At 38.9% G+C, this 26521-nt stretch overlaps 1 protein-coding gene and 1 pseudogene across 2 annotated transcripts in view; one reads left to right on the forward strand and one right to left on the reverse strand.

Moving 5' to 3' along the window:
* Nucleotides 1–26521, reverse strand: part of TRAPPC10 (trafficking protein particle complex subunit 10) — a 92217-nt gene that overhangs the window by 15309 nt on the left and 50387 nt on the right. For both annotated transcript variants that reach the window (XM_067545167.1, XM_067545168.1), the window contains 10 exons: nt 18973–19064; nt 17157–17297; nt 15866–15978; nt 12373–12887; nt 7053–7194; nt 5790–5948; nt 3643–3872; nt 2381–2481; nt 1736–1862; nt 644–814 (listed from right to left, as the gene is read on the reverse strand). In XM_067545167.1, the coding sequence (XP_067401268.1) occupies nt 644–814; nt 1736–1862; nt 2381–2481; nt 3643–3872; nt 5790–5948; nt 7053–7194; nt 12373–12887; nt 15866–15978; nt 17157–17297; nt 18973–19064 (1791 nt within the window). The remainder of the gene's footprint in view (nt 1–643; nt 815–1735; nt 1863–2380; nt 2482–3642; nt 3873–5789; nt 5949–7052; nt 7195–12372; nt 12888–15865; nt 15979–17156; nt 17298–18972; nt 19065–26521) is intronic.
* On the forward strand, nt 20941–25694 carry LOC137150926 (zinc finger protein 862-like; annotated as a pseudogene).

Genomic DNA, 26521 nt, shown 5'->3' on the forward strand with positions numbered 1-26521 from the left:
GAGTCTGTACCAGCCCTGGCTGTCTGAAGTGAGGTTCTGGCTACCAGATTCAGTAATCATTTCCTGATACTTTCACTTGGCCTTGTCAGGAACTTTGTCCACAAACATTTAGCCATCCTGCCCCATACTGGTTGGATTTATTACAGCCACAAACAGTGCTTAAATCCCAGGGATTTAGGCATGCCCAGGTACTAAGTGCTGATGAGGCAAAGCAGAAAGTCCAAAACAGCAATGAAAAAGAAAAAACAAGTACCACTAACTATACAGACTATTTACAAAAAGTAAAGACAATTTTTTGGCAAGGAAAGGAAAAGTTGCGTGATGAGAGAGACTCTGGCTACTGAACACCAGCAGTGAGAAGGAACCAAGCGAACGCTCGGGGCAGCTCTGCCCTTTATTCCATCAGCTGGCAGCATGGGCATGTGGAGGTTGCATGCACTGCCCCAACGTGTCCCAGCGGGTAAAAGTTCTCCAGGTTCAGTGCACTGGACACGTACACACCTGAAGTGGAATGGACATGTGCAATCTCTCAAAGAAGTTATAGTTAACAAAGACCTGTCCCTGGACTTCCCATCACCCAAACAGATTCTTCCTTCCCCTTTTCTATGCCTAAGATATAGTATATGTAGATAAAAATACTTACAAAAAAATTTTCCACTTGGAATTCATAAATGTACGGCTTCAAGGAGAATGACTGCTCTTCAGAGGTAGCCGGACAAAAGCTAACTGAAAACTGGCACTGCAAAGAGGGGGGAAGTTCTTTTGTCCACTTCAATTCCCATACAAAGAATACTGACTGCTTACTGTATATGTGCTGAAAGAAAATTATTCATCCATAGTATGAACTCATGTCTTAATATCAGGAGTTTTCTATACTGCTAATCTAATGAACGGGAATTCTTACCTTAATCTTGTTATATACACTACTGCCAAAACTTATTATTTTGCAAACTTTTGTAGTATATACATGCATTTCCAGTAGCAAATGTGTAATACAAAATTATCAGTCCATAAAATAAACATTTTACAGTTCTAACCATCTAAAATCCTCCAACATGTACAGGCCCAGATTGTTACAATTAGGAGGAAAAGGTTTAATTGTCAAAATCAGCATTTCAGACACAGTAATTTTTTTCTAAAGAGTAAACAAGTTTCCTTTTTTTTTTTTTTTTTTTTTTTAAATTTGCTGCTCAGGAAAGTAATGCACAAAACAAGACCATTTTAAAACCAGGCACAAGGCAGACAGATGCACATTACAGGGCACTGTTTTGTCATTGCATCTCAATCCTAGTTTGCAGCACCTGAGTAACTCCATTTTTTGGCCATTCTTGACCACAAATCCCAAACACCACCAAACGATGTGGTGGCTTTTTGCAAGAGGAACAAGAAGGGATTAGGAGACCAAACTAATAATTTGTGACCCAGGTTAGGATTTCACCTTGAGTCCGCAGATCTGAAAGTGTACTGCAATGAGTGACCTAGCTCCCAAAATACCTAGCTCCTTGAGTGGAAGTCACTTTGATCTGCTTTTCAGTGATTGCAAAGACCTGAACATTTGCATATGGGTGTGTCACTTGTTATATTTTCTCTTATGAAAACCATTTGCCCAGATGCTAAGAATTTCAGCAATACAAGTGTAAAATTTTTCAATTTTAAGATGACTACACTTGTGCTTTGGTACACTTATCTTATTCTCATACCTAAAAGGTAATGAGCCACCAAGAAGAATCTTTACCTGTTGAGATTCTGGCTTCAGAGGTACCAGCTGTAGATCTATGCAGTTACCAAAATTTTTTAGTTTATTGTCTGACAGCTGGAAACAGAGTTCTGACAAATTCTGTACACAAACTTGTATGTATTTCCTGAAAATTAAGCATATTGAACATACAATAATGTACACTGTATACTGAAATAAGTTTCACTGAAAGCTCATAAAAAACTATTAAAAACATTTCATCCTCACTTCAAGTTTCTCTAATTGTGTGGCTCAAGCAAGAACAGGAAAAATGGCAGGCATATTTTCTTTTCCACTTTGCTTAATTGCTAATCTTTGAGTTTGCAGAAGTAGGCCTATGTACAGTTTTTTATATATATGTAGTTTTGCTTTTACTGAATTCTAACATGGAGATCAAAAGATGGAGAAAATTAGCCTATGACTATGAGATTTAAATATACCATCAATAATGTTTTTGTTCTGATGGGGGAGTGAGAAGGGGAGAATGGGTTAACCCAAGAATGAGCATTTCATAAAGTGGCAAAACCCACCACCCACTTACCAAAAAAAATTAAAATCTTATGTTGAAAGATTACATACAGAACATCAACTTCTACAAACATTTTGTAAGAAGAAAGACTATTAAATATTTAAAGACTACATTACCGTTTGCCAGCTGACAGTAAGGAATGCTTGGCATTAAAAGGTACACTGAATGTTAATGCAATAATGGTGGAGTAAATTGACCATGGACAATCAATGGTTACCTGGAGAAAAGAAACAATTCTTATTCATGGTATTCATTTGCATAATGGCTTTATTTTCACTCAAACATTTCCCAGAAGCTTTGCCTTGACCAGTTAAACCTAATGCATCCAAAAGTAAAAAAAATAAAGTGATATATCAAACAAAAGGTTGGTAGAGGATTTAATTGGGTTTTTTTTTGTGCTTACAAGCTTGGTGTCTCCCTAATTTCAACCCCTATGCTGATTTATCTGTGGGACCTGCCTCTTCAGAGTACTTTCTTCAAGGGCTGGCAACTATCAAGGGAGAACAATAAGATGCCACTGGTGGCAGCACTGCAATAACCATATAGATTCTCTCAAAATCAAAATAAATGACTAAGGGAACAAAGTCCATTAACTTCATAAGCATAATGTAGGGGATGATAGACCTGCATTCTGAACTTTAGCACAGAGCTTCAAAGGAAGTTCCTTCTGAACTAAATAAAGGTTTTCCCTGAACATGTGTACATATATACATATATGCTCATACTTTTTAGGAACACTAAATGCCCTCCAAGAGTTTTCAAAGCCTACCAATCTACAGTTTATTTTAACAATTGTTACGCATGAGAAGTAAGAGTCCCAGTACACCGTGCAGACAATTTTATTCATAAACACGGGACAATAAAAATCAGCAACATGGGATACAGCCTTCAAATTAAGTCCCTGCTATCTAAGGAACTGGTGTCACTGGTTTAATCAGGACACTCTTTTCTCTTAATACTGAAGCAGTGTTCCAGAGCAGTGCAGGGATACTATGCAGATGGAAAGAACATCTTTCTAATGGATCAGAAGAAAGGCTTTGATCAGTGGAGTCATTAAAGATCCCATGGCACTTTTAACAAGAGTAGAGGTGTTAACTATGGGGTGTTGGCCAAATTCCAACTTGGGTTATTGGCACAGAATGTCTGAAACCCCAGAGAAGGCTAGTATTTAGTGAAAGGAGACATCCATATATAAAGCACTGTGTATTTTTGTGCATACTTTAAATATTCTGTACACAACATTTGCTTCTATTTTGTACAGTTTGAAGGGCTTTCATATCCTTTAGGCTAGAAGGTACTCTATGCAAGTAGGTTACTGTCACCTATATTTTGGTCAATTTAAGCACTTTTGGTCAAACCATTTTTTGGGTAACCTTACTTTTTGGTCAACTGTAGCCATGCAGTTGTCTGTTTTCTGCTTCTCTTTGCTTTTCCTGTGCAGTTCTTTATTTACCAGATTTTCACTTTCCACTGAAGCCGTTGGAGTTGATGGCAAATAGATAACTTCTAGTTCAAATTCAATCACGTGATATGCAGGAGCCACTGGCAGGCTGATGCTTGTGATCTTTTCAGAAGACTGGATCAATAATGATGATTCCGAGACTTTTTCTACAGTTGTGTAGAATATAAAGTAGTTTTAGAAACATTCCTCCCCTCCACAACCTCCATTTTTAATCTCTAGGTATCAAGTCATAACATTATATACTAAAGACTAGATATGCCTTCTTCAATCAAGGAGCCCTGAATACTTGGCGTCTGAAGTGTCTATAAGCCACACCTCCCTGTCAGCAAGGACTGCAGCCATAGGACTCATTGCAGAACTCCAAGAACTCCATGCTGGCCTCCTTGATGAAGTCTCTGACTACATCTACACTGTGAAGCCCAGGCTGGCAGAGCCCCCCAGTGTAGAGACAACCTCCACTGACGGAACTAGCTTTTCTGTCCATGTAGGAACAACACCTCCCCAAACAATGTTAGTTACATCAACAGAAGCAGACTCAACAACATAGCTGCATCTACACCAGGTGTTTGTTGGCATAGCCTGTTGGTCAGGCATGTGGTTTTTTCACATCCTTGACCAACGTAACATTCAAGTGTAGATCAATCCAAAGACATCACATTATGAAGACCCTTACCCTTCATTTTTTCCACTAGCGTTTCCCTAATTCTCCTTGAAGACCTGCATTGGCTACCTTCCTTGGTAGTCCTTTCCAATGTTTAAGAAAACTCTTGACAATTTAATGACTAGCCTAAATCTTATCAATAACATTCCTTCAGTCCTCACCTGCCACATTATACAATCCTTTTTTCACCACTAGTCCCCATAACTCCTCATATCCTATTACTTCATTCCTTTCATTTTACACAAACTTCATTACTGATAACACAAAACTATGTACTGATAATGAAGACTTAACCAGCATCTATGACATACCTTAAACATTTTCATATAGGATGCCTACATTTATCCTATTTTTAATCTCTCCTTATTCCATTATTGAGTCTTTGCTTCTTGCTTTTACAGATAAGATGAAGGAGAGGACTGTGATGCACTAGCAGAACTTGGGAGAAGCTGGGATATGACCTGCTTAAATGCAAAATTGGCTAGAGAAAGACAAATAATTCTTCACTTTCCTGAGCACTAGCCATTGTTTTATAAAAACATATCCAAGTTTCTTAATAATTATTACATGATTTTGCTATGGTACAAAGCTTCTGTACTGGAAACATCTCACACTGGCAACATGAAAGTCTAATTCACTCAGAAATCCTCTAATAATCCTCAACTATTCTTTCCTCCCTACACTGACCTCTACACATGAAAAAAAAAAAAACAGTATTGCCAGGACTAACCTGGTTGACTGAAAGTTCATAGTTCTTTTTTCTTGAGGCACATGACTGCCTCAAGAATTAGTCCAAATGCAGTGAGAACTCAACCACGGATTCATGTGCACAGGCGGCTTAAGTAGTCAACTGTCTATTTTATACAAAATATGTAAATTCAAAGCCAGATAGGATGGGACAGAGAATCCTGTAACTGGACTTCATTCCTGATCCTATAAGGTGTTCCCATGATCTCCTTCCTTGCAATAGGTGAAAGCATTGCTAAGGTTTCCTTTGTTGTGTGGTGCCACTTACAAATATACTATATTGATTTAAAAGTTGTTAATGAGGCAAGTTAAATTTCCTAGTGAAGAGCCCACAGACAAAGTAAATTAATCTTTCCCAGAAGATATCTATTTTTTGTTATTGAGATAAGACCTATACCTGAAGTAGCTGAGACTAACTGGTCACATGTACACAGTTTCCAAAACAGATGTAGAAAAAGGCCAGGACTTCCAGAAGTTTTTGTGCTGTGAAACACTGAGTTGTCGGTTCCTAATAGATTGATGCCATTGTTGTCAGTAACAATGTTCTTACAACTCAGAGACCACTCTGCTGATATGCAGCATTATTTACGTCATGCTTGTAGGATTTCTGCATTTTTACAGACTGGTTGCAGATCACTGAAGCTATGCTGCTTACCCCTGGTGTTGGAATAGATCAGTGCTTTGCTCTCTGGATGGTACAGGAAAGGCATGGCATCAGCATTACTGAGCTGCAGAGTATCTCCACTCTTCATGGTATAATGACCAGTAGTCACTGTGAACTTCACCTTCTGAGGAATACCAGCCAAAAGGCTGTCTGAAGAAAAAGAAAGCAAATACTGCTAGGGTATTCCAGCACTCTAGTTATTAAATGTTTACAATTAACTGCTGATGCTTGCTAGGAGTTTACAAATAAACATTCACAGCTCATTTTTCACACAACTGAATGTTAACATCAACTTTAAAATTTTGCTTTTTGCTTCTCTATTATGGAGTAGTTTTCAAGAAGTTGTCCAAGAAACAGGTAAAAGTTTCAGCCACTCAATTTTGGGCAATTTTTGCTGCTGCCCTTGACATAAAGTCAAAGGATTCTCAATCAATGAGGTGCAGCTCAGGAACAAGCTTCCAGAGGCAGACAGACTAATTCAAAGTCTGATCCACCTCTATGATGCTTTTTGAGACAGCTTTCCCACATTAACCAGAAGGATACAAAATACATGGAGGTGTAGGAAGAAGGGGGAAAATCTGTGTTATAGAGATATAGCCCAAGCAGAGCTTTGTGCTAAGGGAGGGGTAAAAAAAAAGAAGAGTTCACAAAGCCTAGGGGACCTCACTGGTAAAATCTAATTTACCAGGAACATTCTTAAACATAGTGACAGGTCCTAAAGCTCTTCAATTAGTGATTCTCCTTCCACTGAATTCAAAGGAAAGACTCCTATTGATTTTAATGGGCATTAGTTCAGGGCCTCTTTGGTAGGTGAGTGCAAGGGAAAGGGATTTTGCTAAATTATCAAAGCCAATGCAGTGTCACAAAACCACCAGTATGAAATTCACAACCAATGGTGCAGTCAAATCATTATCTATTCTCCCCATCAACATGTCCAGTGATTCAAGATGAAACCCCACAAGATCCTTCAAAAGGACCCAATCACATATATTTACTGCAACTAATCCAGATTCTGAAATTCACAATCAGATACTAGTGGTCATGTTACCTGACATGGGACTGAAAATTATTAGACTCACTAATGCCTAAAGATTCGCACGTATGTTCTCACTACAAGTCATTTTAAAAGGAAGCTGCAAGACACAATAGAGCAAGGTAACTTGTTTTGGATGAAATGAGACATGAGAAATACAGCATGTAGTCAGAAAGCAACACAGACAATTAACACATTCTTAGCATTACAAGTTTACCTACCAGTCAATGGCTCCACTTTTAGCTGGGGCTCCTGAGAGTACACATCATACTGCACAACTGGGTAAATGTGAGGAAGGACAAACTGCACTTTACCCACTGAAGTGCACAGCTGCCTGAGAGTATACGTCCCAGGTTCTTTGGCCTTTAAAAAACAAAAACCGAAACTGAAGAGTGTTTTTTTCAATCTGGCAATTATTTTTACATTTCTCAAGAAAACCGTGTTTTCTCCACTGAACTTTTGATAACAAGGACAAATACATGTCTCAGCCCATTTCTAATGGTCCGCTTTTATCTGTGCAAGTAAGTGAATAAAAGAGAAAAAGAAATTAATAAAACTGCTCAAGAGCTCCAAATTCAATTTTCCTAAGTGTCTAGTAAAAATGTTTCCCCCAAAGGACCCCACCTAATAGTGTATGTGGGTGCAGGAATGTTATCCATTTTATTCAAAAACAAAGTCAAATCTTGTCAATTCAAGTGTTTTAACAGTTACCTAAAGTACCTAGATGCTAGTAATCCACTCTGTTGATGATTTATATTTCATACATATATATCTATATCTATATTTGAACCAAGGGCTACTTACATTAAAATATAATGAATAAGATCATTATCTATGATATTATGGACTTTACCAGGTAGTCACAAATAGCAGAGTGCTTATTTGGCTGGCAGTCATAAAACCCCCCATTGTGCAAGCCACAACCTTCGATCAATATAAACCTACGTTTTCACACTTTTTTCCACATTGAGAGGACACCTATTCATGAATAATATATTTTAATCTCAAACTCTCCACCAACTCCACTTTAAGGCGGCTATCTATGACAGGATTGCACCGTTGTAAAAAAAAAAAAAAAAGGTAGACCTGTAGGTTTGCTTTCAGAAGATGCATCAAATCTATCCCTTGCGAAGGACTATGTCAGACACTGCTGATAAGCAAGATTTGAGGTTTGAGAGTGGGTCCCCTCCCCTTTTGTCACTTCTCACTGCACAGCACTGAAAGTGCTACAAATCGTTTATGCCATACGTTAATTTTCAAATTAGAATTTTTTGGGAGCTGAAAATGAACTTTAGAACTCTAGCACAGTAATAGTCAATTGATCAAAAACCCAAAATGATCTATTTATCCTGTTAAAAGCACTGAGGGCAGTTGAACATCCAAACACCATCATGTGAACAGAAGGAAAATGCTGGCCTCTCAGAGATCTATAGTATTTTCAATTTTTCACGTACGTAGCATGGGTTTTCTAAAAAATCCTCCTCATTTTCTTGAGCATAATGTATAGATTGGCGTTGTATGTGCCATATCATATCACATCGGATGTGGAATTAACCCTTAATACGTAAATCATATGCAATTTGAAGCATTTGGGGGGAGGGGGTATGTCTGACACTGAATACTTAAATCCAAAAATTTCCAGCTGTAAGTTAATGGTATTGCACCTGCCCCCAAATTATAACCCTAAAGCCTCACCATCTGAGTATTTTCTCATCATTTTTTCCATCTTGTAAATAGCCAAAAGCATTATAGCACATTATATAATAGGAGATTTCATGTAATTTAAACCCAATAAATTTTAGGAGTCATAGGAGAGGGAAATACATATCCCAAGACCCAGAAAACATTTTCTGACCTGCTATAAAACTTCAGAATAAATACATTTAAAGAGGTTCAGTTTGGAGAATGGTTAAGAGGGACTGCTGCAAATTTAGTATGTGTGACATTGCATGATTGAAATATAACTATTTATAACATTGTAGCTACCACTGTTATACATTGCAACAAAACTTACACAAAGTATGTCACATAAGGTATCAATGGGAAACTTATGATTTGCTAAATATGATTATCCTGTTTATATGCATATATTTTGTATCTGAAGTTATAGATATTGACTTTGTACTGGCATCCTACATATGTGCTGCATTCCTGAGTAACAACCACCAGAAAAAATCCACATTGAAGACAGTCAGCCTATTGTGAAAGGTTATGCAAGTTTATGGCTCATTTAAGGACACTTAGCTGGCACAACAGACCATAGAAGAAGCCTGTCCCCACCTGATGGGCTTCTCCATGAACATTTTAGCCAGAACATGGACAATGGCTGGTCCTATGACTCAACAAAGCATGCAAGGAAATGTGACTTGCTCATGTGACCCTGGACTCCATTTTGGGTTTGTAATTTTCCTCAAACTGAGACTAAAGGTATCCACCCACATGGAAGAAGGTATATAAGGCAGCTGCACCATCTCCATTTTGTCTTTATCTCCTGATGAATCCTGTTTCATTTCTCTGGACTGGATTTCTAACAAGGAAGCTTTAAACAAGGACTGATGTTGCTCAAGCCGTTTGGGTAATTTCCAGAAACTTTGCAAATCAGTTTATTTCACCATTGCTAAAACCTGACTCAAGAGCTTTGCAGTAATTGTATGTATGTGATTCTTTGACCATTTTAGTTCTTCTTTCTTTTTCCCTAAGAATAAACCTTCAGATATTAAAGGATTGGCAACAGCATGATTACTGAGTAAGATCCAAGTTATATATTAGCCTGGCTGTGTGGCTGATTTCTTGGGATTGGAAGGACCCTTTTGTTTGATGAAATTGGTTTTAAATAACCACTCATCATAAAGTCTAGTGTCTGGATGGTGAAACAAGGGATGGGATATCTAAGAAGACTGCTTTTGATTTCGTCAACCAGTGTGGTGATACAAAAATTCACTTTTGTTGCCGGCTATCTTACAGAAGAATAATCACCAGTATGGAGTAGATCTGCCCCATTTCTCAGCAGTTTGTTCTGAACCTGTATCCTCAGCAGTGACTCACTGAGGCACAGTGATGGCATAAAGCAAGTGTTTATGGTTAAAGACCTGAAAACCAAGCAGAGTGCTTATATATCCCAAATGGAAGGGGGGAGGGGCATTTGCTCTTTCCCCTTATTGTTCCCTCAATGCAATTGATTGTTAGGCTGGCCTACACTTAGGATTTTAATCAGCATATGATGGTACAGCAGCCATAGCTGTGCTTAGTGTAGACATGGCCTTAATCCTGCAAAAGATTTCTATAATTCTTTCTTTTTATCCCTTGTCCTGTTACATTACTTAACAGGAGTAAGGGATCTAATATGAAGCCACATCCTACAGTAGTGCACTAATTAAAAAATAAATACACCACCTTTAATCTAACATATTTGTAAAGAAAATATCACCAAGTGATATCTAAGTTACATGATAATGTCAAAGAAGTTCTAGAAATTCAAACTCTGTTCTTAGCAGAAAAGGAAAGGCGCTGGACGCAACACTTGGTATGAAGGAATGTAACAGCACTAGTTCCCCTCTGATGTTCCTTCACTACATGAAGAGAATTGAAAACAGGAGAATTAAGAAGTTAACCATTCCTCCTACAATAATGGCCACATAGTATGAGATCTAAAGAATAGTTTAAGCAGTAAATTGTATCTTCATTTATATTACATCTTTCTGATTCCATAGTTTAGTAGATTGCTTCCTCACCCACGAAGGCAAAAACATTGTATACACTAATCCCCTACATCCTTCTTCTAATCTGGTTCTTCAACCTCGGATCCAATTTTATATCTATATGAAACTGCATCTACAGCCATGTGGCCCCCTGAAATCCAAATTCCATTGCACTGCCTCTATTACATATCACGCAGACAACCCATATTTGGTAGCTCTGGCCACTGACTCACAGGAGCTATTCAAAAACCTAAAAATTAGGTTAGTAGGTAGTGCACAGATCACATGGTTGTCAGCTCTCAGTTCAAGCACCTGCTGCCTCAACTTCCATCTCCAGCAGATAAGTGCTACCCATACAGGCTCATACCACCAGCCTGCCCTTGTATGAGCACCTCTCTCTTTAGCGCTTGCTGTCTTAATGCTGCAGGGACTGAAAAGGGAAATCACAGACTGCACTTAGTCTGCAGGCTAAATAGAAAAATTACATGTTGAGATGGTGACGGAAGAGTGAAAGATTAATTTGAGTCTCAGGAAAAGTGGGGTAACACAAACAAGTCATTATGAGAACACTGGAAAAGACTCCATGACCAGCACTGTTAAACCTCCATTTTAAAAAATAATCCATAATTCTGTTTTTGTTCAGTTCTGTATAAGGTTGCAAAGTTAAGTACTAAAACATTAGGAAATGGCAAAATTAATGCATATGTATTGACAGCGTATAGTTACAAAACCACATACTGTTTTATTCACAGGACCCTTGTCTCACTCAGTATATACAGGAGGGACAGAGCTCATGAAATGAGGCAGAAATTTAATATTTCTTTTTAATGCAGTGTAGACACAAACAAATCACCCTGCAAGCCTAAGCCAGTTTTTTAATTGCAGTGTAGATATGTCCTCAGTGATTTCAGCTGCAATTGAGTACTTGGCACTTCTGAAAAATCAGGCCCCAAAGATCTCAAATCGGGCACCCAGAAAATAAAGCACACACAAGAAGTGGCCATCTTCAAGAATTTTGGTTTAAAGTGACTTGTCCAGCCTCATATACAAAAATCTGTGGCAGAAGCAGGAACACAACCAGTTTTCCTGGCAGCATTCAACTGGCTTAACTATATATTTTTTTCCTCTTTTCTTGCAGCCCCCTCCCTCAATCACTACACACCTTTCATCTTCTGCAATTAATGAGACTGAGGTCCTTTGAAGAAACTAGCATGTAGTAACATTAGCGCTGATAATCACAGAGAAAAGTTAGTTACACAAACAATCTTAATTCTGACATTTCCTAAATGCAAACACTTGATTTTGTAACCTTAACATTGTTTTAATTTTTTTGTATGCAATGATTGCTTATTTAGCAGCTATAGTAATCATATCACAAGTGAGCTACTACCAACATGATTATGTTACTCTGAGCAAGTCTGACTATGAAACAAGAAAATCTTACCTTTTCTAGAACATGATGGACAATGGACATTGCAGTTTGGGAGAAATGTAATACTCCTCTGAATTCTAGTAGTTTAAATAATTGTTTTATTTTTATGAAGGTAGTAACTGGATAAATAAAAATGACTTAAAATGAGTTTGGTGGGATTGTTCTAGTCTCCCATTTGTGCACATCAGAGAACCACCACCACTTTGGCACAGTTAGCAGCCTCTCTTCAGGATAGGCTATAAGGTCTGCAATAACAGGGGTGAGCCAAACAAAGGTTAATCTGCATTGGCAAAGCTGTGGCAAGGGAGCAACGCACTGGATACCACTTGCCAGCACTACGCCCTTCTCAAGCCAGTGCTTTTAGTTCTTCTCTTTTATGAGTGCTATGTTCACACAATTGTAAACACATACCTGAGTTCTGAATGTTATTTTATTGACCCCTGGTTCCAGTATAAAGTTGCTACATTTTAACATGTGAGCCCCATCCTCTAGAGTCACCCCTGAAGGCATTTCCAGAGAAGAGCTGCTCTCCTGCCTCCGCAGTAGCATATGCACATTTTTGCAGATGATTCCCGTTGTGTTCAAAGAGTTATCCGAAGGGCTCCTTTCATACATTTCATATAATTCCAGTGCTGGCAAGTTATTTCTTGACAAAGGAAAGCCTGCAACCTCATTCGGGAAGCTGATAATACCATTAGAAGCTTTGTGTTTAGTGAGCCATTCAGCTGTTTTCCGGTAACTGTTTTTTTCAATGCTGAAGTGGACGTTGATAGCAACCTGATCCACTTGGATTGGCATGGGCATTTGGCTCAGCAAAGTCAGCTCAATAGACAAAGATCCACCCACATGGATAACAGCATTTGGAGGGTCAAAGTGTAGAGTTTTCAACTGTGCAAAAGAATGCAGAGACAGTATAACCTTTTGACCTGGAAATATAGACAAGAACAAAAGTATTTTATTCCACTCTGGTTTTGGTAATGCAAGATTAGCCTTCACAGCAATCCATTTTTAAAAAAGTTTAGAAATTTTAGAAACCATGTTCCCCCAACCACAAAGTGACAAAAACTACCATCATCTTCTTCTTAAGCTAAATGGGACAAGAGCTTTGCAATCTTTTCAATTTAATGACTCCTAAAATCAAACATTTTAAAGTTACAACTTTAGTTCTGCCTCAAATACAGTTGTTGAACTGAGACAAACTGACAAAAAAATTGTGCTTGTCAATAACTTTTAAACTACAATATACCCTCATTATAATGAATTCATGGGGATCCAAGCCATTTGTTCAGTATAGCCAGGGATTCATTATGGGGGGCAAACAGCGCTTCTGTGGCTCTGGGGGCAGAGAGCTCCTCCAGCCCTAGAGGCCTGTGATCGGGGGGGGGGGGCGCGCAGGGGAGTGGGGTAGAGGAGAAGAGAAGAGAGCTATGGCAGTGCTCTTCCTATCCCGGGACCATGCAGGGACAGAGCACTCCTTCTCCCCTCCCTGCCCACAACCTCTCCCCCAACCCATGGCCCTGGGAGCACTGTGTACCAGCCATGACCCCAGGCTGGAGGACTTGTCAGCACCCACCATAGCCCTAGGGTTGGAGGACCTGTCAGCCTCCTACCACAGCAGGGAGGGCTGGAGGTGGGATCCAGTGACCATGTTCGCTATAGACCAAGGTTCTCTATTGCAAAGGGCTATGTTATAGCGAGGGTCTACTGTATACTGTACACCCACATTGCACAAAAAAGAACCATGACACTGAGTCTGAACTGACTTGGGCTTGCTCTACAGGACTAAAAATAGCAGTGTAGCTATTTCCACTTGGGCTGGAGCTCAGGGAGGGGAATGGATATCAGAGGTTTTTTTTTTTTTTTGGGGTAGTGTAGATGTACCTATAGTAAGATCTGTTATTCATTCAACCTCTTCACAAACACTTACTAGTGTCACAAAAGTATTCCAATCTAAGCAGCAAAGTATCATAAGACTAATACCAGGCTGTTATTCTTTATGCTGCTATACATGTGAACAGTTAATTAACTATGACAGAACATACATACTCCAGAGGACACACCATCGTAAAATGCAAAGTCATGATCAGAGTGGTGCCTGGAGCCATTATCTGCACCATGTCTGGTTCCCTTCACTCTTACATCACTGCTAGATGCCAGAAAACAGTGACAGTCACTATAAGATCTTTCAAGTGGGAAGCAGGCCTAGCGCGCCACATCAATGGTATTTCCAAGGTGCCATCTCTTTTGTAATGTAAGCAGAACATCAAGAAATAAGCAGTATATCTTCAGAAAAATGCCCCAAAGTGTGCTTGGAGCTTAAATCATAGCAAATGCTTCTGAGGACAAGGTCAGGCTGGAGTAGAGAGGAAGAAATCAAATATTTATCAAGGCAGTCAGAACAAAAGCCATCAGCCAGAGGGGAGCACAAGGCTGACACTAGAGAAGGCAAAACAACAGTCTGCAGAGCATGACTTCAGAGCTGAAGGTAGTGGGATGCAGTGGCAGAGAGGTAAATCAGAGAGCGTAAGATGTTCAGAAATTAACTGTGAGCTGCCCTGTTAGAGGCAGCTGGGAAGTAGAAAGGTTAGGGAAAACAAAGAAAAACTGAAGAACTCTTTTGGTCTTCTAACTGAACATGTTACTTAGTGCATCATCCATTCTTGCCAATAATGCATGAACGAAGGCAGGCTTCCAAAAGCATCTCACAGCCTAATGAATACCACTACAAAAAGTGGATAGACTGGGATTTAGATAGAGCTATAATGGGTTATAAAACTAAAAACAAACAATTAAAGTAAAGAATCCACTGCATAACAGTATAACAAACGTACAAAAGACAGGAAATTCAGAGTTACAGGTCCTGTCAGGTGCCTCTACTCACAGAGCTGCACCTAATTCCATAGAAGCAGAAGCTGAGGGCCCCAAAATTTGGCCTTCTTAAAATAGTTATAAAATCCCATCAAATTGGGAGCCATCTTATTTATTACTATATTTTTGTATACAAGTAGCACTGTCCCCAGTGACTCCAGCCACAAACAGAAAATTAAATAAGATCACACAACCTTTGGGCGTGTCTATACTACAGTTTCAACATTGTTCCAATTTGTAGTAGAGAGAGAACCTAACTATTTTGCAATTAAACAAAAGGCCATTGGGCATTAGCAGTGTTACAGAACACTTAGGTCACATCTACGGGCGACTACTGATTAAAGCAACTGGAGCCATGTTGTAATCAGACAGTTTCATATTGGTTTCTGCCCTTCTGGGGGGCAAACTTGTGCAGGAGCACATGTGTGACCATTGAAACAAGCTGAAACTAAGGGAATGAAGGAGTGAACAAGAAATAATATGCAGAAACAGAAAGGGATATATGCATAGACAGCACAGAGCAGGAAACGTGAAAAACAAAGACCTTACTACACTAGCAAACTTCATAGCTATAATTCACTATTGGTGGAGCTTCACTAGCTGAAGCAATGGTGGGAGTTGTAGTGAAGAGAGTGGGCAGACAACACTGTGGTAAAAATGACTGTGCCCTATCTACATCACAGCTTACCCCACTGCTACCACCAATACTTCAGCAGCAAAATTACAGATACAAGATATGCTAGTGAAGATGCAGCCACAGAAAAACAGGACAACTACTCTAAAGTATCCCCCTCGGCCCCAACACACATCCCTGAAAAATTTGGGGAGGGAGGCTTGGGGTGAGGGAGGTGGAAAAATATCCCCATTTGTCAGACAAAAGTGAAATTAAATCAAATTAAATAATTGAATACGTGAGAGATAGTGGTCCAGAACACACCAGGCAATGAGCTCTGATCTTGCTATCTCTTTCTGAAAAGAAAGATTACAGATTTGAGCAGCTGAAATACTATGGTCAAGTATTTAAATCCAGTCTTACCTTGGCCCTCTGTTTGCTGGTTGGCAAAATTTAAAATTTCTTGGCAGAAGTGTCTGCGCTCATCTTCTGTTAAGTGATCATCACCGGCTAAAAGGCTGCTCGTTTGAAGATAGCTGACACACCAAGTTAAGGAAATGAGAGGAAAGGACTACTGTCCATTTCAGAAACACTTTGGTGGGGGAAAAATTGGATGAATTTTTGTGTTACTGCTTTTCTATCCTCCAGATACTGGATAAGCTGCTTTAGCATCACCAGAAATTCCCATTAAAAAAGCAAGCAATGGAAGGTTTATTGTTCAAGCCCATTACAGAAGCATTTTTTTATTTTACTGCAGATTATCTAATAAAATGTTATCTTTTATTATCCACCACATTTGATCTATATTTTGCTATATAAAAAAAGACTCTCTCAAACATATTACTGACCGGTGGAAAATTCAGTCGCTCTTTACTAACCACAGACAAATTTCCTGTATGGCCAAAATACTGATGCATTACATTACACTGTGATAAAAAATTAAATTTTAAATAAACTACAGCCTTTGATTAAATTCTAATTTATTGTTATGTACCATGCATTTAGTGCATAGAACTCCATCTGAGAATCTGCCAAATGTAATAGCAGCACTTACCATAACTAATCATAGGAAAGGAATTTATATTCTCTTGCAGTACTGGAGGTACAAGGACTTGCTGCAGTCCAGTACTTACTAAGACTACATTATCATTTGCTCAAAAGCATTTTTCATAAGAGCACATATTTTGAAATATACAGAATAAAATTTTCAAAAGTGCTCAAGTGACTTGGAAGCCTAGGTCCCATTTTCAGAGCAGATTTAGGCACTCAGAACTAACTGAAAATCAGTTGGACTTAGTCTCCGCTATGTTAACATATAGGCAGAAACCAGGTATAATGTGATGTTCATTAGACGAAAAATAAAGTAACATCACACAAATTTTAGGGTCAACATACCTTATCTACAAAGGCCAATAGGACTACGTGTACACTACAGTTATTTATTTGTCTAATATAATGCATCATATTATCCATGCTTGGTCAATCCTTTTTCAAGGACTCAGCTGTTCAAACGGAAAACAGGCAAACACAAGAAAAACCTGTATAAGAGGTCAAAGACAATGACTGGATTGTAGAAAAATCAATAATGGATAAATCTCAATGGCTACTGACTGAACTCTCTCCAGCCTCATATCAAACTTATTTACGTTAGAAAATAGGCACATCAACCGTACTCCAATCTGAATTTTCCAGGTTTCTTTATTTTAGAAGATACTTTTCAACTTGCCCAAGGTGTTTCTGACATTCTGCTAGCTGTTTTCTTGTATGTGTGATAAGTAATGCCCAACCCTCATCAAGGTAAGTTTTTAGCGCTCCTTGAAGATAGACCTCTGCCTTCTGTGGATCCTTCTTCCTCCTTGGAAAATAAAGAACAAATAGTTCACAAATGATCTAAGTATAACAGAATGCCATGCTCACAAAACTTCTCTATATATACACCCCAAAATCCAAAGTTTAGCACATCAACAAAACTGAAGAAGTAGCCACTTCTGAGATATAGTCATTGAATATGCACTTGACACAGTATTGCAATGGACAATCATGCTCTTATTTCTGCGAATACAACACAATAAATTAGGGAACTACTTATGCAATTCGCCCCAAGCCAAAAATATTTTTAGTTATAAATACTATAGCGTTCCTATACAAAAGGCTTCAAACATGAAGCTGCCTCAAAACATTGAAACAAAAGTCAAAGTTTCACCCAAAGCCCATTGCAGTTAGTGTGATGCAGCTGTCTATTTTTATAATTAAAAATATGCATATTCAACAAGTTATAAGTACACTAACAATAACTGGGAGAGAAAGAATATTTAATTACAAAATAGCTCTATAATATCCCTTACACTTATCCTCATGCCTTTCAGGCCAAAGCCTGAGTGAATTCATGCGTCTCATGCTATGGCTGGAAGGTCTAATTAGCTATGATGGACCAACAAAAGGAACAAGTTGCAGTGTAACAGGGCCCAAACCAAAACGCCCCACTCTGAAACTCCCTGAAATGTAAAACTGGGAACCATTAATGAAATCTCTTCAGTAAAGCTTAACTGCCATGGAATGCTCTGAAGAGAGAGATACACAAAGCACCCAAACCACAAAGAACTTTATAAATCTAAATCAATATCTGAAGTTGCATTGCCAAGCAATACAGTCTCTGGACAAAAGGTAAAATGTTTCCCCTAGAACTGACCCTGCTAAACCAGGAGGCAGTTGTATGCTACACTAGCTTTAACTTCTAAGTGTAGCTTACTCTGCACATTGGTTTACCATCCAGATTTAATGTTGAGTATACTGCAATTAATAATAAAAATTCATAATATTAACACATGGTATGTGCTGGAAATCACATCAGAAAACCTGCCGGAAAGCTTTTTAGCCTAGAGTAGGTGCAGGGGACACAGCTATCATTGGCCAGCTAATAAAAACAAAACCAAGGAGGGCTCAGAACCAAAAAACTCACTACTATTAACTGCTGTGTACTTACTAGTGCACTGCTATTAACTCAGCATATCTGAATATTTACCTTCATTATTCCTCACCCCACAAAAAAGGGGTTCACCTATCCACTGTTCCAGAGACCTTTGATACTAAATTCAGCAGCATACATTTATTCTATAGTTGGTTATTTGGGCTGTAAATTATTACATCCATTTTCTATGGAGAGTTAACTATGAAACTCATTCCTCTCCTTGGCCAAGCAGAGCCTAGAGTGATTTTTCCCAGGCTATTGGGGAGGTGACCAGTTGAAGAATAGAGGATTGCTAGGGGTTGGACTGCCGGATTATTTTGGGTGAGTATTGTGGCTTGGCATGAATAGATCATTAGTGTATCTTGTAAATTCTGTTTTTGTTTTATGTATTTAATTGCAAAAAGAAAATCTATTTAGAATGTTTTTATTAATACCTGTACTATTAAAATATTCTATTGTTAAATGTTCATTTCAGAATACTAATAGCTAATTTCCTTTACAGTCTGGGTCCAAGCTTTTCAACACTGATATTTTTAGAAGACAATTAAAAAAATTCATTTACATATAAAACTCTGCCAAGTCCTTTCCAACAAGTTTAGCTGAGCGAATTCTTCCAATATTTGTGTACATTTCAATGGTAGCATGGGACAGATCCTGTTTAAAAGTAAAGAAACAAGAGTTTGACACGTGCAAAACATGGAACAGAAAAGAGTTCACACTTATTTCAAAAACCCCAATGAACAGTTCAAAGTAAACAATTATGTGTAAGATTTTGTTTGACAGTTGTACACGCATACTTTACAAAGGAAATGCCACACTACAGATAATTATGCTAGTTTATTTGAAGGGATAATTATCAGCTTAAAATAAAAATATCTTGAAATAAGTTATGACTACAACAGAAAGAAATTGGAGAAAGTTTTTTTTTGTGGCAGATTTTCTTCACTTGATTTAGATGCAAACAAAGTGTTATCAATCATTAGCACTGTTTTCCTGGTATAATCAGTGACCCTCTGTCAGTATTACACACAGCAATATAGAAAAAACATCTTTTAAAATAGGTTAATGCAGGGCTCAACAAACCTCAGGTGCCAGGTCGCCATGGCACCTAGAAATTTAATTCTGGCGCCTACTATTTCTCCAGAGGAAGTGGCCACCGCGCTCCAGCCAGGGTGCCACTGCGTCCATGTGGCAGGGCTGGGAGAGGGGGGGGGAGTGCTGCGGCTGCCACGCTCCAGCCAGAGCGCCCCGCTGCTGGGCCCACGTTGTGGGAGAGGGGCGGGGGGAAGGGGCAGGGCCAGGAGGGGAGAGCGCTGTTGCACTACGCCCAGGGCATCCCCCTGGGCCCACCTTGTGGAAGAGAGGTGGGGGGGGAAGGGGACGGGAGAGGAGGAGAGGGGAGGGGAGAGCAGCTGCTGCACTCCGGCCAGGGTGTACCACTGGCCCCAGGTGGTGGGAGAGGGGCGGCAGAGAAGGGGCTGCCACAGCCAGCCCACGGGCCCTTAAATGAACACTGGAGAATTATCCTTAAAATTAGATGGGCAGACAATTACGAAAACGCAAAATTTCAAGTATCTGAGTTTCAGAATCCAGGAAAATGGGGAAATGGAAGATGAAATTAGAGATAGGATAATAAACTGCCCGATGGCCAAGTTCACCCATGCTTTCTCCCCCTGACACAAAACAATACAAATATGAATTGAGAGTTTCAGGTAGAAGTTTTCAAGTAACAATTTAGTGATGACGCATTCCAATTACTGCTCATCTCTGGCAGCGCATCTGAGTGATGAATTCTTTGTTTAGCGATCATTTGTGATCGTGTGTATCGCAGTGTATGGTTGGACGACATTTTGTTGGCATGTGGCGCAAAGCAAGGAGCACAGTGATTGGTTTGTGTGCTCATCCCTGTCAAACGCATAATAGACGTGAGACAAATGAGGCTTTGTAGTCTCGTGGTGTATACAGATGTCTACACGTCTCTCGCCCATAACGTGTTTAAACTATTAGTCTGTTTTGTGGTAATTTTTATTAGTGGATACCGTAAAAATGAAATGTACAGCAACAGCTGGGAGAGAAGAAAATGCAAAGCAATTGCGACTAATTTCTTTACTGTTCCATTAAAAAGAAAACAATCTTCGTTGGAAAGTGAATTTGAACACTTGAATGTGAATGAAGCATCAGCAAGTAGAAGTAAATTGGAACCAACAAAGGTGTTGGCAGAAGTCTCCCCTTCAACGAGCTAGCTTCAAACTGGAGGAAATTCAAGGAAGAGTGGTGCAAGCAACTTACATGGCTTACATTTGATCAGACCAAAGGTATAGCAAGTTGTGAGGTATGTGCTTCCTTCCCCAGTACTGCAGATCACAATTCTCAGACAGAGAAAGGTTTTGCAGGACCTTTCAAACTGGAGGCATTTCAAAAACATGATAAATCATACCAACACCAGAAATGTGTAAAAGTAAATAATGCACTACTGGTTCCAGAAGCTAGCCCCTTGGCTGTATGCACAAAAAAAAAAATGGATAAAAACATGTTTGACCATTTGAAAGCACTTTGTAATGTGGCTTACCATATTGCAAAGAACAAGAAGCCCTTTTCTGACTTTGAAGGGTTATTAGAGTTGACTGGTAAATTGGGGGTTGAACTAAGTGATAAGTATAACAATGACAAAAGATGCAAGGAATTTGTCTCACATTGCAAAAGCAGTAAGGAATTAACAGATTTGTGAACTACAGGATGCTGAATGTGAGTTTGATGCTAGATGAATCTACTGACAAAGCAGGTGTTGAAGAGTTGATTTTATATGTAAGGTATATAAAGAACAATGGAGTGAGCGAAGTGTTTCTGTCAATCCTACCTTTTGACAGTGCAACTGCAGATGGCTAGTTAGATGCCATTAAAAAGATTTGGAAAAGCCTGGTCTCTTGAACTGGCTATCTTTCAGTCAGCTGATTGGCATCAGTACTAATGGGGCAGCCACCATGATTGGAGCAGAGAATGGACTAATGCATAATGTTAGGCAGAATCTGATTGGTGTTCATTGTACTGCACACACAGATTAAATTTAAGCATGTTAAGTTCAGTAAAAAATTGAAAGTATATTCATGATCTTGACTCAGTTCTCAAGAAGCTCTACAAATTTTATCAGTATTCTCCAAAGAGAATGTGACAACTGAAGCAAGTGGCTGAAAGTCTTCAAATCAAAATACAGAAATTTCAATACTTACACAATGTAAGATAGGTGGCCAGCAAAGTTGGTGCTCTCTCTGAACTTGTGAAAGATTGGAAATGTTCCACAGTACACCTGGAAAGCATCGCGATAGGAAAAGAGTGCTTCTGCAATTGCTAAGAGTTTGCTGAGAAAACTCACTTATTTCAAATTTGTTCACATGCTTCATTTTCTCTTAGACTACCTTGGAACAATTAAGAACCTCTCCCTTTTGTTTCAAAGGGAGAACTTTTTCTCAGCACAGTTGAATTGCATGTGAAGAACACAATAACATTACTTGAATCACTTCTTAAACCTGGTCCAAGACAACATGTAGATAGATTCGTCACTAAGACATCTCTGAAAGGAATGTATCAAGATGTACAACTACATGGGCTGAATAGTACTGCAGGTCTTCTGTCCAATCTGAGAAAGAAAACTTGATCCAACATACAGTCAAGTACTTGGAAGAGCGATTTTTGAATCAGCGAAACATTGAAAGGTCCACCACAGTTTTTGATACTTTTGCCTGGCCAACAGGAAGCACTCTGGAAGATTATGGTATCAGTGAGGTAACAGTGGCTCAGCATTTCCAGAAACAACTTTCACCACCAAACATGTATGATAAATGTATACAAGCTCTCTGTAATGAGTGGTATGAATTCAAAGTCCTTGGTAAGGGGGAAAAAAAACTGATCTTCTAGATTTAGCACTGGCTAATAATGAAAGGTTTCCAGTTTTAGGAGAATTGTTGTCTATAGTGTCTGTGCTGCCTGTCTTGATTGTGTGTTGTGAAAGAGGGTTCAGCTTAATGAATCTTGTGAAAAATAAATTCAGATCATCAATGAAAGAAGAAAGTTTAAGTGACTTATTGATGATTAACATGAGTGGCCCATCAATGAAGGAATTTGATCCTGCAAAGACTATGGACCAGTGGTACTTCAGTTCCAAATCTACAAGGTATGTGCATGGCCACAAGATGCCAAATGAGAAATAGTGGAAGTGCAAAGCTCATTTGTCATTTCACATTAGAATGTGTTATTTTGTATGACTTAAATGTGCATGAAGTTCTTGTCTATGCTTGTTTATATGTAAAATATTATTTATTTATACCATTCAATGGTGGAACGTGAAATTTTTTTGGTAGTCGTTAAAATATAAAACCCTGAAAGCTGAAAGATTCGTCTGGCTCCTTCATTTTTGGGCTGGGTCCTAGATACAAAGCAAATTTGTCGAGATCTGGGTTAATGAAATTTTAAAACCACAAAAACTGACAGGGATTCAAGGGCTGGTGTAGTACTTGACACTATTTCTAACTCACTTTTGAAAGCGACTACATTTCTAGGTGACAGTATTCTCTTACCCTCTAAGCTAGACCTTTGGTGCATAATGTCCACATTTATCAGATCATTAAAGGTTTGTACAAGAGCCTTGTCATTTGGGGCTCTAATCAAACATATTATGAAGCGCCTGTGGAAAATGTGCACGCATGCTGCTGGAGTGAAAGGGATCATGTAACTGAGTCCTATTCTGAAAAAAGTTTAACCTGAATGAAAGAGAAACCTTAATCAAAAGGTGCAATTCCCAAACAAAAACCTATATTTAAAAACATTTATACCCTTAAATAAGTATTTTGAGGCACTCTGCTTGAAGACAAGCAATCCAAAGTTAAAGTTCCACAACCAACCTTGAGCCCCATTCCCTGCAGTCACAACCTGTAGGTCAGTCTCCTTAGCCCATTCTAGCTAAATTTCTAATATAGCTACAGACCACTCCCCCACAAACATATTAACCAGAAAACCAACACATATGTATCACATGCTAGCAAAAGACCCAACTCCTTTAGTCTCCTCATCCATTCTGGGCCAGAGATCCAAATATTTTGTATCATGCAACTCATATGCAGGCTAGAAACAATTCTCTCTTCCTGCTATGCTCAGCAACATTTCTCCTCCCACATAGGATCTAAAGACAGTCTTTTCCATTCAACATTTCACAATTAAGATCTTCCCAGTCCTCTCTCTCCATCTTTCTCTCATTAACATCTCAAGATGGCTTTAGCCCACCTTACAGATAAACCAAACACATCACTAAATTATCAACTGTAGAGATACTAGCCACAGACACCTCAGTTATATACTCACAAAAGACAGAAGCCAACATGTACAGTAGGTTTTACACATGATCTGAAAAGTTTCTAAAATTGCTGAGAGTTAATCTCTGTTATTTATGACACTATACAGCAACAGAGAAAGTTTGTGGAGTTGTAGTGCAGCATTTCCTGACTTTCAAAAATTAAAATAAACTACAACATTACACCATTGCTTAGAAGTGTGGTGGACAAACTGCGGCCCATCAGGCTTCTGAGTGCAGCCCACGAGACATTTTGTTAAAAGATGCTCAAACGCATGAAAGAATCATACAAGTAGCACACTGATTTGACAATCTGTCAAATTTTTGGCAATTAATATTACAATAATAAAATATAAAAATTACAAAAGTACTTAAGTAATTTTGTAATTAATATTAGCTAATTAATCAAAATTATCAGTAGATTATGTAAACTAAATTCCTTAATTTAATTAAGTTCACACATACAGTATTTATTTTTTAATACGGCAACACTTTGAGCCATTCTTCCGGCTTCAGTCTACCAAGCAGGGCAGTGTGCTACTGCCGGTAGTTGTGAGTGGTGGTGCTTACCTATATTACTTTTGCCAGTAATCTGCCCTTAATTTTATCATGGATCGTGATGTTTAAGTGGCGTGATAGAGACGGAGGCGAATCAAGTGTAAGATCAAAGGGTACAGAGGAAGATGTAGTCGTAGTGGCTGTAGCCAAAAGAGGAAAATAGGTGACAAGGGCAGAACAGTAAAAGAGAGCTCAGAGCGGGCTTATTTTGTTATTGAACAGAAAGGAAAGCCATTTTGCTTAATTTGCAACAAGGTGATATCCATTCCCAAAAAATACAATGTTCAAAAACATTATGAAACATGCCATTCTCTCATGTTGCGAATTTTCCAATAGGTTCTCCCCCACATGCTCGACAACTTTCAAATCTGAAGGAAGCCATAAAAACACATAAAAATACTTAGACGAGCATTAAATGAGAGAGACGCAGTGACTTTGGCTAGTTTTCGTATTGCTTGGTTATTTCCCAAAAATGGAAAGCCATTTTCAGATGGCGAATTAGTGAAACAATGCTTTATCGAATCCTCAGACGTTTTATCTGTCAGATTTAAAAACCAAGAGGAAATTATCAGATCTGTTAAATGTCTGCAACTCAGCAGGCATACTGTGAGTCGCAGAGTGAACGACAGTTGCTGATTTGGAAAAGCAGCTTTTCAGATTTACACGTTCAAGTGAGGCCATCAGTATAGCGTTGGATGAATTTAAAGATATTAATGACGCTGCTCAGTTCTGCATCTGGGTTCATTGTATTGACAGTTATCTAAACGTGAGAAGAAATTTTAAATCTCTTGGGAGTACACTGGCAAGCACAGGGCTCCGTTTTTCAAGGCATTTACTGATTTTTTCCAAGAACATGGGTTACCTTTGGAAAAAATTGTATCAATTACAACAGATGGGTGCCCTTCTATGACATTAATACACAATGGATTTGTGGCTTTACTGAAAGCTTGTGTACCTGACGTATTTGTAGTGCATTGCATAATACACCAAGAAGTGTTCTGTGCTAAACTTGGCTAGGGAACAAACTGAACACTGTAATAGACATAAATGGTACAGATTGTTAATTTCATATGCGCTGGCCTCCTGCATCACTATCAGTTTGTGGAACTTTTAGACCAAATTGAAACAGAATATGGAGATCACGTCATGCACACCTGACGCTGTACGAAGTACGCTGGCTAAGCTGTGGTAAAGTACTGAACTGCTTCCTGGCACTTCTAACTATCAAGCAGTTTCTATCTCAGAAATCTCAAATGCACTCAGAGTTAGAAGATGAAAACTGGATTTTGGATGGAGTCTTTTCTCGCCGACATTACAAGTCACCTGAACGCGTTGAACGAGCCATTGTAGGGGAAACATCACGTCTTGCCCACACAAATGGTTAGTGTCAGAAAAATCATGCTACAGCTGCAGTTGCTGTTCACTCAGTTAGCATCATGTAACTTCCCAAATTTGAAAAAAAACGCTGGACAAACGCTTTGATCAAGGAAATGAAGACTATGATCCATCAGTTCACATGGAAGTTCTGTCTACACTGGCAGAGTGTTTTGAGAACCGCTTCTCTTCTCTGCATGATCTGAAGCTCCTCCTCTCATTGCTCTCAAATCCATTTGAATTTGATTTGAGCCAAGTCGGTCATAGTATGTCAAAGGCCTGGGGTTGATAAAAGGAAGTTTGAGGAGGAATTACTTCATGTTTATGCCCTGGATGAAGACGAAATTAACCAGCTGAAGAGTGAAGGTAAACAAGAACTTTGGAAGAATATCCCCGGGCAAGTTCTACGGCATTGCAAAGCTGATGTCAAATCTTTGGCTCAACATATACATGCGAGCAGACGTTTTCTGCTATGGGACACATGAAATGCAAGTAGTACAACAGACTAATGGATGGAAACCTCAGTGATGAATTGCGATGTGCCTGCATATCCCTGACTCCTAATCTGAGAAAGCTTGTGGAGGACAGATCCAACCAGATGTCACATCGAGTACGATGTGTTGTAAAGCAAGCGTAAACAAATATTTCTTTTGTCTTTACTATTTGAAGTTGATGAAAACGCTATTAATATATGAATGAATAAGCATTTTTATAATTTGTTATGAAATATTCGACCTGTATTAAATGTATTTAAGCTTATTCGTGGCGTCATGGTTAGTGCACATGTCCGATTTCAATCTTGCGGTCCACTCACTAGCCTATGTTGCCTATCACTGGC

Source organism: Emydura macquarii, unplaced genomic scaffold (assembly GCF_026122565.2).
Source record: "Emydura macquarii macquarii isolate MOO-44397 ecotype Brisbane River unplaced genomic scaffold, CSIRO-AGI_Emac_v2 contig_1043, whole genome shotgun sequence".
NCBI lineage: Eukaryota > Metazoa > Chordata > Testudines > Chelidae > Emydura > Emydura macquarii.